The sequence below is a fragment of the Quercus lobata genome, chromosome 7 (genome assembly GCF_001633185.2).
Source record: "Quercus lobata isolate SW786 chromosome 7, ValleyOak3.0 Primary Assembly, whole genome shotgun sequence".
Taxonomy (NCBI): domain Eukaryota; kingdom Viridiplantae; phylum Streptophyta; class Magnoliopsida; order Fagales; family Fagaceae; genus Quercus; species Quercus lobata.
In genome coordinates this window covers 14,593,516-14,611,473 of record NC_044910.1, presented here as the reverse complement: position 1 = coordinate 14,611,473, position 17,958 = coordinate 14,593,516, and the positions used below count along the sequence as shown (strand labels likewise).

At 33.0% G+C, this 17,958-nt stretch overlaps 1 protein-coding gene and 1 long non-coding RNA gene across 2 annotated transcripts; both read right to left on the bottom strand.

Moving 5' to 3' along the window:
* Nucleotides 1-6,338: 6,338 nt before the first annotated feature.
* LOC115952730 (histone-lysine N-methyltransferase, H3 lysine-9 specific SUVH1-like) lies at nt 6,339-12,965 on the bottom strand. Its single transcript, XM_031069952.1, has 3 exons — nt 12,855-12,965; nt 9,908-12,387; nt 6,339-6,702 (listed from the first exon to the last, which is right to left on the bottom strand). Exon 2 carries the CDS (start codon nt 12,097-12,099, stop codon nt 9,970-9,972), a length of 2,130 nt encoding a protein of 709 aa, XP_030925812.1. The 5' UTR covers nt 12,100-12,387; nt 12,855-12,965; the 3' UTR covers nt 6,339-6,702; nt 9,908-9,969.
* A 2,538-nt stretch (nt 12,966-15,503) lies between these two features.
* On the bottom strand, nt 15,504-17,507 carry LOC115953825. The gene is made up of 2 exons (XR_004083787.1): nt 17,316-17,507; nt 15,504-16,762 (listed from the first exon to the last, which is right to left on the bottom strand). It is a non-coding gene; the product is annotated as an uncharacterized LOC115953825 (long non-coding RNA).
* Nucleotides 17,508-17,958: the final 451 nt, after the last annotated feature.

Below are 17,958 nucleotides of genomic sequence, written 5' to 3'. Positions count from 1 at the left end.
TCAAATCGCAAAGGGTTGCTAGTTTTTTTATTTATTTATTTATTTATTTTTTACATATACAATAGTATTCTTTTTTTCTTTTCTTTTTCTTTTTTTTGGCTGAATACATATATGATAGTATTCTAACTTAAAGGTGTTCACTTTCTAACTTAAAGATGCTAGCTTTTTTTTTTGTTTTTTTTTTTTTAAATAAAATTAGTGTTGATGACGCAAATAGTTTTGTACTAACTGTTTTTTTCCAAGAAAAAAGCTATAATTGGTATACAAGTTTGTTTTTAGATCGATAGTGCAGAGGGAGAGGTGTGGTTCAAATAGCAAGCTTTTCAGTTTCTTTTTTTCTATTTTTTAATAAAGTTGGTATTGGTGACACAAATAATCTTATCTTTTTTTACTAAGAAAAAAAAAAGTTATAATTAGTGTACAATAAAAGTGATATTAGTGATAAATTTATTTGAAAGTGATGTAACATCAATCATAATTTACCACCTTAACAAATGTATAAAATAAGTTGATTTATGTATTTTATATGTTGGTTTGTTTTAAGAATTTTACCTCAAAAATCATTGATTAAAAAAATTGCAAATGAGTTATGCCAGTTAGAATAATAATTAAATTTATTAAATTTGTGGTAAGCTTACAATTTTAGAATGATTAACAAATCTATATATCTATATATATATATATATGTATATATATATATATATTAATAGGTAAATCTGAGAAAAAATTCAATTAGAGTTTAAATTATAATTAAATTAGAGTCTAATTTTACGCCACATGTCTCATCTAATCTAAATTTTTAAATTTTGGTTCCAAGTTAGTTAATTTAGTGTAAAAATTAGAATTCAATTAGAGTTTAATTTTGTGTCACGTGTCTCATCTAATATAAGTTTTTTTTTTTTAATTTTTGGGCCAAGTGAGTTAATTCAATGAAGAAAACGAGGATTTCAATATAAATAAACCATAAAAAACCTAATTATATAACCAATACTTAGAGAAAATTTAATTAGATTCAAAATTAAATTTTGTTTTTGTTAGCTTTCCATACAAATTAAATTGTTTAAATTTTTGCTGTTATTTTTTCTCTGAACTAATGAGTATATTTTTTATACTGTTTCTATTCAAATATTTTGTATGTTAGGATTTTGAACGTAACAAATTGTAATTGAGCTGAATGATACCATGCATCTATCCCCATTCAATTTATGAAATACTATTAGAATAATTTATTATTTTATTTTGTGTTGTATTTAGTGGAATTTTATGGATAGTGATTGTATATGTAGTATCTAATAATGATTTTCAAAATTATATACATATAGCAGTGTAATGAGAAATTTAGCGTAACCAATATCATGAAAATTGCAAGAAAAAATTATTTTAGAATCTTCAAATGTCCTAGTTGAACTAATATCCTATATGTTTTATAACCCAAGCTAAGATTAATAGCACCACAACAATTCAGTATTTCCGTCCTGTGCATAAGCACGGGTTACATACTAGTTATCTATGTGCTTAAGTTTTTTAGACAACTTTCACAATTTTAGAACGATTAACAAATTAGCACAGTATTAAAGTAGTTGATCTGTGTGCTTAAGTCTTTTATTTTGCCCATTAAGAATTGGGTCTTCAAGAGATGTTAATGGGCATTTGAGCATTTCCCTTCAAACCCGTTTTGTTTCAAAATGAGCTTTTACCGAGGAAGCATATTCAATGAGGTATGAGATAATATAAGAGTAAGTCTAGTGTCACAAACTTTTCTACAACTTTGCCACAATCATGGCCATGGACCTTGATTCATTATATATATACAATCATGGCCATGGACCTTGATTCATTATATATATAGAGGCTTGAGCCCAATCCATGATGCAAGTGGAACATGTACCGTAAGCCTACTTCATACAATAGCAAGATTCGGGCTTTGAACCTATTCTGTGAAGCAGTGGAATTTGAGCTTTGGGCCCGTTCCGTAAAGTGAGAAAAAATGGTAGATCACAAGCCCAATTCGTGATATAGAGAAAATAACAACATTAGACCCAATCCGTGAAGTCAAGAAATATTGCAAGTTGTGAACCCATTATGTGATTTGAAGAAAATGTGGACTGTGAGCCAGTCCCATGAAGTGAAGACTTTATGGGCCATGAGCCCAATTTGTGTAGTTGGATAGAATATGAGCTTTCTTAGGCTTTAAAAGGAATTTAACCCAATGTAAAATAATGTTGATACGGCAATGATTGTCCAATAAAATTGTGCCATTAAAATTGTGCCATGAAGCAGTGAAAAAAGAGTTCTCAACAACTATGAAGACACAACATGCTAAATTCAAAACCTTGCACCACCTCATGTTCTCCTACAACTTGAATGATCATCCTCTACCTGATCCAAATGCTTATAGAAGTATTGTAGGTACTTCACAAATTACAATACCTAGGTTCACCAGCCTTGATCTCTCATTTGTAGTGAATCAAGTTTGCCCGTTTATGCCTTGATGAACTGCCCCACTAATACACTATCTAGCTAATATCAGACAAATGCTAAGGTATTTAAGAGGAAAATTCAATCATGGGTTTCTCTTTTACTCATAAATGAATTTCTCCAATCACCTTGGGGTTTTTCCCTGGCCATAATCCAATTACATGGTTAATTAATAAACAACCCATAGTTTGTATATGTAAAGGCGAGGATCCAAGATAGTATATTGGGCCTTGGGCCTTGTCCGAGGACATTAATAGGTTCGAGGAGAAGCAAATAGTTGTTAAATGTTCCCAATTAAAGTCTCAAAGGTGAGGAACAAGTGAAAGATTGTCTGAGGAGGAACTCTACCTCGGATATGATGAATATAGTTCACAATATGTACTCCATTAGTTAGCGTAATCCTCCAAGAAGCTCCAATGATAGAGACATGCCTCATAAACATACGAGAAGGAAGGAAACCTAAAAATATCTAAGGGAAAGTTGCCACCACTGCATTAAATACACTGCAGCTACTTTTCTGGCTGCATTTATGTGAAGAAGACCTCTGAACAGTGCTACCTTGGCTACCACAACTCACAAAAAACCAAAGAAGATGTCTGATGGGACAGGTACTCAAGTAAGAGTTCGGATGATCAACAGGTGTAGGATGAAGATGGTCCAAAAGAGAATATATAATGTGAAGGACTCTTCATGAAGGAGAGATGGGAAGAAAGAGAAAAGAAAAGACTGTAGCAATCAAAATTATCTTTGTATCCAATTGTGATTAAGTTATAGAAGGAGGACCTCCTGGGACTGAAAATATATTAAGATCAAATCTCTTATTTGTGTTCTACAGTCGTTCAAATTAAATCTATTCGTTATTCAATTCATTAGGGCATAGTTCTTCAACCCATTCTCTACAAATTTATTGTATTGGGCTCATTGAGCCAACATCCCATACATTTTGGGTTTGGATTGAAAATCAGAGACCCTACAATTGATATTCTACAGAGGTTGAATATTGTGCCTTTGCCTCCTCAGCTGTCAAACTCTTTTGGCTTTGCATGCTTTTCAAAGATTTAGGGATGTCCCTTCATCAAGTTCCGATACTATGGTAATAACATTTTAGCGTTAGCCATCACCTCTAATCCCATGTTTCAAGCATGAACAAAAACACAAAGAATCTGATTTTCATTTTATTCGAGAACAGATTTTTTTTATAGATTCTACAAATAAGAAAACAATTTCTTATTTTTGGGTCATTTGGAAACCTTAAAATGGAGAATAGACACCATATTTACTATTTAGAACCTGCCCAAAAAATAAGGGTATGTTGGGAAACAAATAGTTTAAATAGAAAATGTCATTTGGCAAAAAAGTCAACAGTTAGTCAAAGATCAGTATGCAGGAGAAAGAAGAAGTGAAGGGAGAATATTTATTATTGAGAGCTTTTAGTGGGTTTGAGTCTATTTGTGATGGTTTTTTTTTCAAATTTAACATTCTAAATAAAACAATGTTTTATGCTCTTTAAAAGTAAAAGACAATTTCCACTTGATTGGACTTATTTTTTCCGTTGAACACAAGAAGAAAAAAAAATTGAATTACTTTTTCTATCACACTAAATGCTAAGAAATGCACATCAAAATAAAGTGTGAACTCCAAAAGAGTTTGACACTAAGAAAATTTTTAGATATTCCTGGAGTATGAAGAAATTGTACTCTCTCCTCTCACATTCATGATAGACTCCACCATGAATTTAATAAATAAATCCATCATAAATATGAGAGAATGAAACATCATTCTCCATGTTTCAAAAATACCTAAGAATTACTCAACCCTTACTACCAAAGAATTAATTGAAGACAAAAAAAATAAAAAATGGGATAGAAAGTAGAAATATGAGAAGGAAAAAAAAAAAAAAAAAAAAACGCTTGAGGCCTTGAGGGACAAAAGATGTATGTTGAAAATAAGAAATAAAGGTTGAACAATCAAATCTAACTCAAAACAAGATTGACCAACCATGGCTAGTGGTTAGTCAAAGGAAATCTTTTTTTTTTTTCTTTTTTTTGAAGAGGTCAAAGGAAATCTTTAAAATATATATATATAATGTTAATATTTTTTTGAAAGGAAGATTATGCTAATTTTATTAAAGGAATTTATATGTTGTTTATGATTTCCTTTCGGGGGTTCATATCACATGCAATGTGACTTAATTGGTTCAATTAGATCTTGGTATGTCGGTTAAAATTCCAACTTAGCTTCCACATCATTCACTCCTCCTTTTTTACTGTCTCCTCCACTTTTCCCCATATTCTTTTATTTTCTCTCAGCAACCAAATATTTATAAAAATCAAAAAATAATTACTACCATTGCACACTCTTGATGCAATGGTCATTTTACAAATATAAGTATTTGTAAAGTATAAGTGTTTGTGGGGTGTAGAGAACAAGGGCCAGTTTCCAAGAGAAAATTTCATACACATATACACTTAAATTAAATTAGAGTAGAATTTCTATCTTATTTAAAAATAAAAATAAAAATTACTGGACCACAAGAAACAAAGGCGTATCACCACATTATTTATATTTGTAGGGACCACCCCTTATAGCCTACAAACAAACGAGCCATTGATATTTTCAATTCAACCAAGACAAGGAACAATGTGGCTCTCCACTCACCGCAGTGATTCCTTGAAAGAAAAACAAAAGAACAAAAAACCATCATTTGAAAATTTTTAAATCCAACCCCATTTTAGTTCATTCTCTAACCCTGTTTTGTGCAGAAAACTTTTAGATTCAAAAAAAAAACAAAAGAAACTTGTGGTAGGCAAAGACTTCACGCCAATAACGCCAAGGTGGTTGATGTAGAATTTGTAGTAACCAATTTAGACTTGTTAGGTTGCCATGAAATAAAGGAAAATGAGGGGCAGTGATTTTCTTGATTACAATATTGAAAGAGTGGCTTAGGTAATATTTAATCTTGAAGTTCAGGAGATGAGATTGATTTTGTTTAGTTGCTGAGAAAAAACAAAGGAAAATGAGGGAAAGTGAGAGGAGAGTGAGTTATGGATTTATTTAGTTGCCGAAAAAAAAAAAAATGGTTCGTTAATCATAGATGAGATGGAAATTGAATGGATTTTTAATTAACTTGGCAAATCTTTAATTGGGCCAATTAAGTCCTTAGTTAACAATTCGGCTAGTGGTCAGCCATGAGCCCCCGATAAATCATTTAGAAAAAAAAAACAAATAATTTTAAACATTATTTTTACAAAATCATTTTTGCAATCAAGTCATTACATCATCTCCTGAGTCCTGCCTTGAATTTTGAAATGAAATACAAAAATTGACAATTATAGCAATAACTTGAGGGATGAAGTACTTTCTCAATTTATTCTGTAACTCCTTTTCCATTCGCACAATCACACCTGTAGCAAAGAGTTGGCGCACCAAAAGGCTAAAACCAATAAGATGTCCAGTAACTCCTTCAATCCACTGAGAAATATCTTATGCATCAGATATATACACAATACATCTCTCTCTCTCTCTAATTATTACTTGCCTAGAGAAATCTCCGATTGGTTTTACAAGTTTTTACCCTGACTAAGCGCAATGCAATAATAATTACTCTCACATGCCTTGCAAAGAGAGAAAGTTGGTGAAGAATTTTCAAAATATTAATCCAATAATAAAAACTAATTACACAATCCTAACCCATTAAGTCATTCATTTTTATTTTTGCTTACTGGAATAAATATTGACATAAGGCTACCTGCCATGACCTCTTTCAGACCCCATAAAAGTGAGTATTTTTATCCTTTCCCCTGTAGGAGAAAAGATTTTGTATTATAAAATATACTTGGAGCATGTATAGCCTCCATCAATAATAAAATTGGAATGCTTGTTGAGAATGGGTGCATGAGACAATCCTCAAGTCTCAACCACATACAAGTGTACACCTTGATTATGAGGAAATCTTATGGAAAAACTAGTTTGACTAGAAAAGAAAAGGGCAGAGATGGAGGCCGCTAAACTAAATAACACCACAGCTCTGCTTGTAAAGTTTACAACTTGCAAATAGTAGTACATACATATTCTGAGAAGAGATCTTTGGTGTCCTCATTCACTACAACATAGTTGGGAAAATTTTGGCATTCTTGCATGCCAGACAAAGGTACATCTCAAAATAATGCGTCCAGCATTCCTGAGTCACCTTGAATCTCATTCCCGCTATCAACCACAGGTCAACTGAGAAACAGAACAAGAGGATATGCCACTGTGAGAATATATTTTCAGCAAGCCAAAATATTCAGAAATTTTAAATATTACAAACCTTCAGATTTATAACAGAGTTTTCTTTTATTAACATCAATATGACATATACTTTTATCACCTTACTGGTTCTTCTTTCCTTTTTTATGACTGAAATGATAGAAATCACATTACTAGTTCTAACCCAATAGAGTTGCATGATGACATGATACAGAAAATTGTGTTTACTGCAAACACACTAATATAAGAAAGATGGGAAATGTTAACCAATGCCCTTAGGGCATTGGTTTAGGAACTATTTTTAGAAACATTTTATGAGAAAATGATAAAGCAATTAATTTTTTTGACATCTTTTTATATTTCCCATGAAAGTGGTTTTAAAACTTTTCTAATATAGTTTATTAACAATTGCGGGCACCCGTTAACATGACCCATATGAGATTTATGATTTGATAAATAGTGATTTCAGGTTTTTTACAATATTTGTAGGTGGTTTGCTTACATTGCTTCATTTAAATTTCAAATACAGATTGCAGCCAAGGGTTGGACAGCAACAAGTGAATGTAAAAGCAAAAATTCTAGATCTACACCTGCTAATGAATCAACCTAATTATACTCGTTATGCAGTGCCATGGGGGGTCAATGTTGAATGGGTTTCCCTGATTTTGAGAGGATATATGTCGTAAATGTTTTCATTGACACAGCCAATATAGTGCTGCCATGTCAAGCAAGCAACCAATGTGCCATTAGATCATTGTCTCTATGACAGCTTTAGGAGTCTGATGTTTTCATTAGTTTAATACCTATCTGATGTAGACAAACTGGAAGCCTAAACTAAGTCATTGGTAACCATTGTGGCTGAGTGTCTGTGTATTCATCCTTTTACCAATCTCTTTTTATTGTTTGTTTCTCAGAAGTTTCTATTTGACAGTTTGACACCCTTTTTTTGTTTAATTTTGTCAAACATGTATATGTTTCCAAAAATTGTGAAAACAGAAACAGTATCAAGCAACCTTAAACATTTAATTTAAATTTTCAGGCATACAGAGTAGCAATACTTATCGATCTCCTCTTATTGTTTGTTTCTCAGAAGTTTCTAATTGACACCATTTTTTTGTTTTCTTTTACCAAACATGCATATGTTTCCAAAAAATGTGAAAACAGAAACAGTACCAAGCAACCTTAAACATTTAAATTTAAATTTTCAGGCATACAGTGTAGCAATACTTACAGTGCACCAAAACTTTAAACACCCAAAAAATGAATAAATAAATAAAAAATCAAACCGATCTACAATGAATGATTTTATTATCACTGACAGGTTTTTTTCCCCCTTGCTTTCTGAGAAAAGCCAAAGTTATTTAACATCTTGACAAAATATTATTTTACTAGTCAACCATACTAAAAGTCTAAAACCTAAATCTTAACAAAATTAACGAGAAAGTTATGTGGTGGATGATTAAATGAATTTAAAATTAAATGCAACAATTTACAACAGACAGATGAACCATACAGTATGATCCAACATAACAATCAGCCTAATGAAATAATGACCAGCACCAATGACCTATAGCTCAACTGCACTTCCTTCTCCCATTATAATGGAATGGAGGGTGAGTTCGTGTGTTCAAAGCACACTGGGTCCGTGTGTAAACTACCTAAAAGACATAAAAGGGTAAAATGCACATAGACCCCCTGGTTTTGAAATTTCTGGCAAATATAACAATTTTCTTTGGCTTGGTTTAAAAACCTGTGCCTTAGTAGATGAAAGCCCAGATAGGTTTCTCTTTGTTCTGTTTTTATTTTCATCTCAAGGTCATTAGTAACAGACCAAGTTCAAATCTTTAGATCAAACCCATGACACCCAGGAGAGAATATATCATTAGATTGTCACTTCCAGTGCATAAGTTAAAGTTGAAGATTTTTGTTAGAACCTAAGGGTGAGGAGGAGGAGGAGGAGCTCAAAGTTGTTCCTGCCATGGTGGCTGAGGGACAAAAGATGAGAAAAGGATAACTAAGGGTGTGTGAGTGACCTGTTTAGGAGAGGAGGACCCAACCAGTAGGAAGACTTCAAAGTTCAAACACGGTCCAGCAATCTCACATGGACTGTTACTTTTTGGATGGCACATGGACAAGATTTATTGTATGGTTGGAACTATCTATTATATCATTTAAAGAAAATAAGATGTGACAAGATTCTAATTGAGAGTTTAAATATAAAATAGAATATAAATTCAATTAAAAATATACATTAGACACTGACGTAGAAAATTGTAAGGACTCAAAAGCTTATGTAGCAAAAATTTTGAGATCAACCAAAAGTCATACTTCTATATACACACACACACACACACACCATAGATAACAGGAGTTATAAAAAAATAATAATAATATTTTCTAGGTTGATATGTTGTGCCACTTCTCCTGAGTATGGAAATGCACATGCTTATTTAGGTATTTTATACATTACTATAACCCCAGCACAAGATGAGGCCTATGCCCTGCCTGCTTGCAACTCCAAATGATTATGTCTCACCCCTAGACATGCTCAGCAGTCATGCTTCAGACATATTTAAGAACATTGGACATGAGTAGCCCAAGAATTTATAGAGCAGTAAACAATGACTATTCCTCAGAATTTCTTTTGCTAGTCTCTAGATAAGCATAATCTATGTGCACACCTCCAAGCTGTTGATTTTACTGGTTGTAAAAAAAGATCACTATGAAAGATTTGGACAACACTGGATTAAAGAGACAAGGAAAGTCTTGCTATGTGCAAAAGTTGCTGGTTCAAGGGCAGGTTACCACGTCTATATTAAACAAACAAAATATGCAATATTACTGTATCATGTCTTCCAATGGGTAAAAACCCAGGCTAAATCATCAAATCCAGCAATAATTATTTAACAAAATTTGGTCCATGAGGTATTTTGGGGGGTGGGGAGGACAACTTTGACTACTTTGTGTGAACTCCTTACTAAATAGTTGTGAATGTAGACTATTTAACTCTTGCCTTATTCCAGAATTTTGTAATACTTTTCATGGTGCATGTTTAAATATTTTGCATAATCCACTGATTATTGAGTATTTGAATTATTCAATAGGAAAAAATTAAACAAACAAACAAAAACATCTTATCTCAGGGTAAGCAATGAGTATTTGGAAAGTGAAGACCTCTAACCTTTTTAAGAAGATTAAGTTAGCAAGGACCATCCTCTTTGCCAGATGCCCATTGATAAACCATTAATAAAAATAACCTTTGCACTTTACCGACCCACAAAGGCATTTTTTCTTCCTCTGGTCTGCTTTTTCAGGCGGTACTGCCCCATAATCATATGTCAACTCTGTCATTGGAGGAATGTGTCTAACCGCATGAAATGTAACATGGAGATCAGATTCATTTTTATTTTCACGTAAAATTGGCTGCCAGGATACATTTGGAGAGCAGCTGTGATTCATAAAACGACCTACATTCCCAGCATTTTTTGCACTTATGATTAGGGGATGTGGGATCTTTGGGGCCTCATTAGAATCACCTGGCAGTTCAAAAAGTGGATAAGTGCGGGTTGCATCGAAAATGTAATCATCTTCATTTTCACTTCCAAGCTCCTCCAGCTTATCGCTGGCAATAACTTCCCCTGCATATTCACATATAAAAGCTCCAGCACGAAGGGGATCCCAGGACCTTAGACCCCAGCCTCTATCCTTAGTTTTAAACACTTCCAAACGAACTCTCAGACCACTTTGTGATATTCGGTTCCGGCAATTAGAAGGACACTGACAAGAAGGACCACACTCATATAGCAATGACTTTTGGTTCACAAGAACTGAATTTGCATTATAAGGGAGGTAACCTTCATTTTTCTTAATGCAAGAGCAGTTGCTACCAGGGAGACATCCACCAACACAATTACAGCCAGTACAAGGTTCTATTGGATCAACTGGTTTTTCATTCTTGAGACCAGGAAAATAGGTGAAATATGCAGGGCCCTTCTCATCATCAACATCATTTACTAGAGAAACAGGTGCACTTTCAGCCCCAGAAGTAAGATCAGGCAATATAACCCCGACCCTAGAATTAACTCCATCCTTCCATTGCTGAATTAATTTCCAGGTCAAGAACGCTTCAGGCTGGCCAGGTAACCTGACAAGTTTATACTTAAATACATTGCGACCTGACTTTCCTTTATCTACCCATGACTCCTGGATTTTGTAAAGACCATCATAGACATATACCTTCCCGGTTGGATTTGCAAAATCCTTAAAGCCCCGAATCACTCTAATCTCATTACCCCGGTGCAAGCTTTTCTCCAAAGCAAGGTTACCTCTTTCAAGCTTCTGATCCATTACTTCTTTATCTTTCCGGAAGTGATTCCCACCTTGGCCACTATAAATTAACACACCCCCATCCTCCATATTATCATCCTCATATCCTCCAGATGAAACAATGCTGACTGCTAAGGGCTCTTCACTTTGACTGACCTTCAGACCCATGTAATCAATGCCAGCCATACATGGTGCGTGCAATCCAATCAAGCACAACTCCATCCTGAAAAAGAAACAATCCCCAACTTCAACACCAGGCACAGCTCCAACTCTCTTCTTGATATTTGTCCGAATCCCTTTATTCATCAAAATTGCACCCGCTCTTAAATCAGGTCGTCTTGTTACTCCTGGAACTGCATCCTTCGACTCTTCAATTTGGTTAATCTTTCTTCGGATAAAATCATATATCATGAGTAAGCATCCAACCGACTCCTTGTCAGCTTCAGCTCGCCGGATCATGTCAAATGCTGCAATATTAGAAGATGCAAGAAGATTTTCAATTACTGAATCTATGTCAATTTCAGTTGAGGCAATATTGATGTCCTGGCGAGCCCTAGTCCTCCTCTGTGACCTACTACTACTCTTTGACCTCCCTGCCTTTCCGGTATCATCTGAATCGTGCATGCTAAAACTACTCGAATACTGCCCATCGTCCTGCACATCCCCACTTTGGTGTCGTGACAGAGCACGACTTCTAGTAACCCTTCTTGAAGAGCCTGTCTCACCATTCTCGTCTCCTGCATACTGAGTCTGCGGTGTCCTAAATGAAGTGATTGGTACCGCATTTGATATTGGTGCATTTCGATTTGGTACAGGCGGCCTTTGAGGCTCTGGTGTAGCAAAAAAGGGGTAAAATGAGGCAGCCCCAGGTGGGAAAGGACCAGATGGTGAAACACAAACAAAGGGCGCACCACCTTGGGGATTTGGAAACGAAGGAAAATTAGGTGCTGATGCTGATCCGAATATAGGAACAAGACACCGCAAGGGCCTCACATTCATTACCCTAGACTTATCAAATGACCCAGAAACAGGAGTAGAGTCTTCCATCAATACACTTCCAGACAACAAAAAAAACAATCTTTCCCAAACACCAACTCCCCTAACACAAATTTCTATACATAATCTACTTCTTCTTCTCCTCTTTACAACACCAACCAATCAACACAACATTTACTTTTAATAAAACTACAACACCAACATATTCTTACAAAACAAAAAACATAAACGTTTCAGTAACAGAATACTTTACAGTAGAAGCAGAAGATCTTCACAGAATCACTTAAAAGATTCAAACTTCACATCCAGGCCAAGATTTTGGTCAACATAAGTAAATTGCTGCAACATGGAAGCAGAAATGAAGTCAGAAAAACTAAAAGAATCTGAGCTAAAAACATTGAAATTTCTAGGGCAGAGATTAAAATTATCCAAAACACTTGCATAAACCCTCAAACCAAAAAGAAAGCATGTGAGCTAAAGTTGAAGTGAACATGCAAGGTCATTAGAAACAGAATCAACAGCCCAAATTTCTGTTTATTTCCTTTTACCCAATTTCCCAGTAATTAAAAAGAAAAAAAAAAAAACGAAACCCAACAAGTATAAATTTTTAAAAATTTTATTTTAAATGATGGGTTGTGAAAAAAGAGATCAGAAGAGTGAACAGAAAATAGTAAAAAAATTAAAATATAAAGTGGAAGATGCTACCATAGATCAAAGGCAAAAAAAATGCATAAGAAATAAGACAGATCTAAATCAAACATAGAGAAAGCTTAGAACTTGGAAAGGGAAGATTTTATTTTGTTTACCTGACATGGAATTTTTGGAGATTGGAGAGTATGAATTCTGAGAAGTTGGGGAGCTTCTTATTACAATGACTTTTTATTTTTTACTTTCCCAAACACAATGCACTCTTTTAGTTTTCGACTTTTCGTGTTTGGTCGTCTTGGGATGAAGAGGGAATCAGGTGTGTCTGAGACTATGATACTGTTGTCTTTGATTAGTTTGATGCTTATGTGGCAGCGTTTTACATTGGTTTAGTATGTGAGTAGAGATAGGGGATCATCACTTATGTTTTTTACCTTGGCGTAAATAGTTCAACTGAGACGGAGAGAAGTACTAAAAAATTAAATATACAGAAGAAGAGTCAGAAAGAATTGCTGTTGACTGAGACTTTGTTTGACCTTAACTCTCAAGTCTCAACCAATCACGTGTGAATTAGCTCCACGGTTAAACTTATGCTGCGCACTACTCTACAAATGTTTTTTTTTTTTTTTTGTGTGGTAAAAATATGTTCTCAATCCTTACCTTTTGGGATCATTGTGAATTTGGTGCTTAAATTTAGTAACAATCAATTTAATCATGTTATTTTTAACTTTCAGGCTTCGTTTAAAAGTTCATAAGAGAAAGGAATTGAATAGAATGAAATAATCATAAGATAATAAAAAGAAATGGAATATATTTAAATAAGAAAAAGGAATGGAAAAGAATATAATGGAATGGAATTGAGTAATATTGATTAGATGTTTTAAAATAAATGAATAAAAATAAATGGAATGTAAGTAATCTTGTTTAGGAGTAACATATAGACTCTGTTTGAGAATTCATAAGGGAATGAAATGGAATGGAATGATCATAAGGGAATGGAAATGAATGGAATTGAATGAAATGTATTCAAGTAAGAGGAAGAAATGGAAAAGAATTGATTGGAATTAAGTAACCTTGATTGAATGTTTTAAAATAAATGAATGGAAATGAATAAAAATGAATGGAATGTAAATAATCTTATTTGGGAGCAACATAGAAGGAATGGAATGGAATCATTTTATGATAATATTACTATTAAACTTTTATTTTAAAATAAAGAGTTGAATATATAGGGATATTTTGAGAGTTTTAGTAAAAAAATTATTAAATTTAATTCAATTTCCTCTCATTCCTCCCAATTTTGGGGGGAATGAAAATTTGAGATTTTAAGGCTTCGTTTGGAATGGGAGAATAAAATGGAAATGAATGAAAATAATCATTTTAGAATATTCTTCTCTTCCCTTATTTAGGAGTTTTAATGAAGAGAATGAAAAGCCCACTCCCTTGTTTGGGAGTTTAAGTAGTAGGAAATTAAATGGATAGGAGGGAACACTCATTCCTTTCCCGTTTCCTTAAAATCTCAAATTTTCATCCCCCGAAATTAGGAGGAATTGGAGGGAATGAAATTAAATTTAATGATTTTTTTACTAAAACTCCCAAAATACCCTTGTATATTCAACTCTTTGTTTTAAAATGGGGGCCTAATAGTAATATTGTCATAAAATGATTTCATTTCATTCCCCCCATGTTGCTTCCAAACAAGATTACTTACATTCCATTCATTTTCATTCCTTTATTTTAAAACATCTAATCAAGGTTACTTAATTATATTTCATTCCATTCTTTTCCCTTACTTAAATACATTACATTCTTTTCTATTCCCTTATGATCATTCCATTCACTTCCCTTATGAACTTCTAAACGGAGCCTAAGGGTCCGTTTAGAAATTCATAAGAAAATGAAATAGAATGATTATAAGGGAATAGAATGGAATGAAATGTATTTAAGTAAGGGAAATGAATGGAAAATAATGGAATGGAATTAAATAACCTTAATTAGATGTTTTAAAATAAAGGAATGGAAATGAATAAAAATGAATGGAATGTAAGTAATCTTGTTTAAGAGTAACATGGAGGAAATGGAATGGAATCATTTTATGACAATATTACTATTAGACCCCTATTTTAAAATAAATGATTGAATATATTGGGGTATTTTGAGAGTTTTAGTAAAAAAATAATTAAATCTAATTTCATTCCCTCTCATTCCTCCCAATTTTAGGGGGAATAAAAATTTGAGATTTTAAGGAAATAGAAAGGAATGAGTGTTCCCTCCTACCCATTCTATTTTCTCCCACTTAAACTCTCAAATAAAGAAATAGACCTTCCATTCTCTCCGTTAAAACTCCCAAATAAGGAGAGGAAAGAATATTCTAAAAATATTCATTTTATTCCATTCAATTTCCTCTTCCTAAACGAAACCTAAAGGAATAGAAAGGAATGAGTGTTCTCTTCTACCCATGTCATTTCCTCCCATTTAAACTCTCACATAAGGGAATGAGCTTTCCATTCTCTCCATTAAAACTCTCAAATAAGGGAATGGAAAAATATTCTAAAATGATTCTTTTCATTCATTTTCATTCCATTCCATTCTGTCATGACCCAAACCTGTACTTCAGAGTTTAGAGCATAACCGGCATGTTAATATCAAGTTTACCTCAATACTAACACGAACCAATCTAAACTGAAGGTACTTATCAAAAATTGTTTCTTGACTTCTTGCTTATTTTCTTGCATAAAAGCTATAATATACAAAAACGATGGAAACCTTAAAATTTCATTTCCTTTAAACTCGGAAAATTACCACCTGGCTGAAACTTAAGGTATACGTGTAAATATTATATAGCTAAACGTTTAGCAAAACTCTTATTACAAATCTAACCCCAAAGACATACAATTGGAGTTCAAAACAAACTAAGGTACTGAATTACATCTGTGCTCAAAGGATCAAGTACATCTTGATTCCTCTTATACAACAAAAGAGCTAACTGCTATACAACAAAACTCTACATTCTAACAAACGAGAAAATACAGAATCCTTGCCACCTCTAATATTCTCGCTCCTTCCAGGAAGAACTTGTGCACTGAAATATAATAGGGTGAGTTTCGAAACCCAGTAAGGTTTTAAAACTCCATGGGCCTTTAATAAGAATGCATGTAAATCAAATATTTTATGAATATGCTAGATTTGATAAAATAGCCCTCATACTATTCATATTATTCTTAAAATCACTTAAGAGCTTTTAGATGAGAATACTTCATTTTCATTTCATATAATAAATAAAATGACATAATAAGGAACTTAAATATAATTCAATAATCTTATCTTTGAATAGACTATCTAATACTTTATCATAATTTCTTATCAGATTTATAACATATTCAATATACCTTTCTTATTATCATGCTTTTCTTATAATTTCCAAATAGCTTAATAGCTCATTTATAATATATATTAGTTAATCCAATTATAAGTCTGTCACAACTTTGGAAGGCTTCCAGCATAGAGTGCTAGGCATCCAGCATTCCCCACAATGCTAGGTAATTTTGGAATCATATCATAATACATATTTTCAACCATAGGGGTAGGTTGACATCCTCCACAAGTTGGCTGTTACCAACAAGGGCGGGTACAGCAAAACCAATCCCACTTTTAATGGCCAATCAGAATCTCCATGGAAATACCAGTACTATAACCCCTACTGGCTGAGTTTAGATCATAACAATGGAATAACCGAAAATTGTATTTTTCTGATAATTTTGCTTTTACATAAATGTTTCACCATAATAGCATATCTACTTCATTCTTAAATATTATGTTCGTAATATAAATAATAGCATTAATATGCTAAAATTATCATATATATAAGATTGAACAACCCACGAACATATATTTTACTTAAATCATGCTTATATATAATATTTCTAATAAAAAACTTTAATGCATAATACTTTTCGAAATAACCTTTATCTTTATCAAAAACACATGTCACAAGTCCCTCACCTGAAAACAGAAGGCACGAGAGATTGTACAAGAAGAGCTCAAGTGTTCGTGTTCTTATTCTTGCCACCTATATAAAAAACCAAAACTTATTACGGACAAACTCTTCCTAATATATAAACTTATACCTCAATCACAGCCTAATTCTCAAACTCAAGAAAATCTTAATTCCCATCACATAAAGTTCCCCAAAGCATATGATATAATCATCAAACACATTATGCACCCAAACTATAGAGAAAACAATTCATAAAATTTATATATGCTCCAAACATACCAAATGATGACCGTATTAAATTATAGTTCAAAACATACTCCCTAACTTGAGAATTAAATCCACAAAGTCAGGTGTAGTATATGTTGTTCACTACTCATTTCAGCAGCGTATGCTCCATTTGTAAAATACAAATGGGTTGTCCACACACATCCAATGCAATAAGCCTTAATTTCATTTAGGCATTTTTATACTCATACTATACATATTAAAATATGTTAATAAGCATTCAATTGATCACAATATCATCAAACTTTCAAATCACTAAAACAGAATCATAGTTCAACCTCTAAAATCAGGATAGAGGATAAAGAAATAGAAATAAACAAATGAAGTTTTGAGTACTTACCCACAAACTTTGAAACTGAAATTTTAGTGTTAACCTTTTAATTTCTTCTTTAGAGAGGGATAAATTGTTTTGGTGAGAAAGGGAGGGTTGCTGTGTAAGAGCAAAGAGAGAAGAAAAACAAGAACAAAGAAAAAGGAGTAGAGAAAGAGGGCTGGACTTTCTGGTCTGATGCAGCCAAGAAAATAGGATAAATGAGAAGACTTTTGGGGCACAAAAGAAGATAAGAGATGTGGACTATTGGGGTGGGATATGTGTGATGCTTAGAAAAAAATCTCACCACCCACTTTTTCAACTTTCTTGCATTCACACTCACACTTTCTACAAAAATAATATCACTTTACACACACACACACACATATATATATATATATATATATATATCCTTACCTTCATAAAGTTATATCCATAACATTAAAAGAGCATATATGTTTTATAATATCACAAAATCAAAATTTCATGCACTTAAAAGTAATTAAGGTAATAACATACATATAAACCCATAAAATTAATTAGGCAATTAGGTTGGGGTGTTACACATTCCCTCCTCTTAAACGAAGCCATAGGGAATGAAATTGAATTATTTTATAATAATATTACTATTAGACCCCTATTTTAAAATAAAAGGTTTAATATACAGGAGTAT

Bases quoted from the DNA above. Each gene is read 5' to 3' on its own strand.
- LOC115952730 (XM_031069952.1), bottom strand. From the start codon at position 12,099: ATGGAAGACTCTACTCCTGTTTCTGGGTCATTTGATAAGTCTAGGGTA.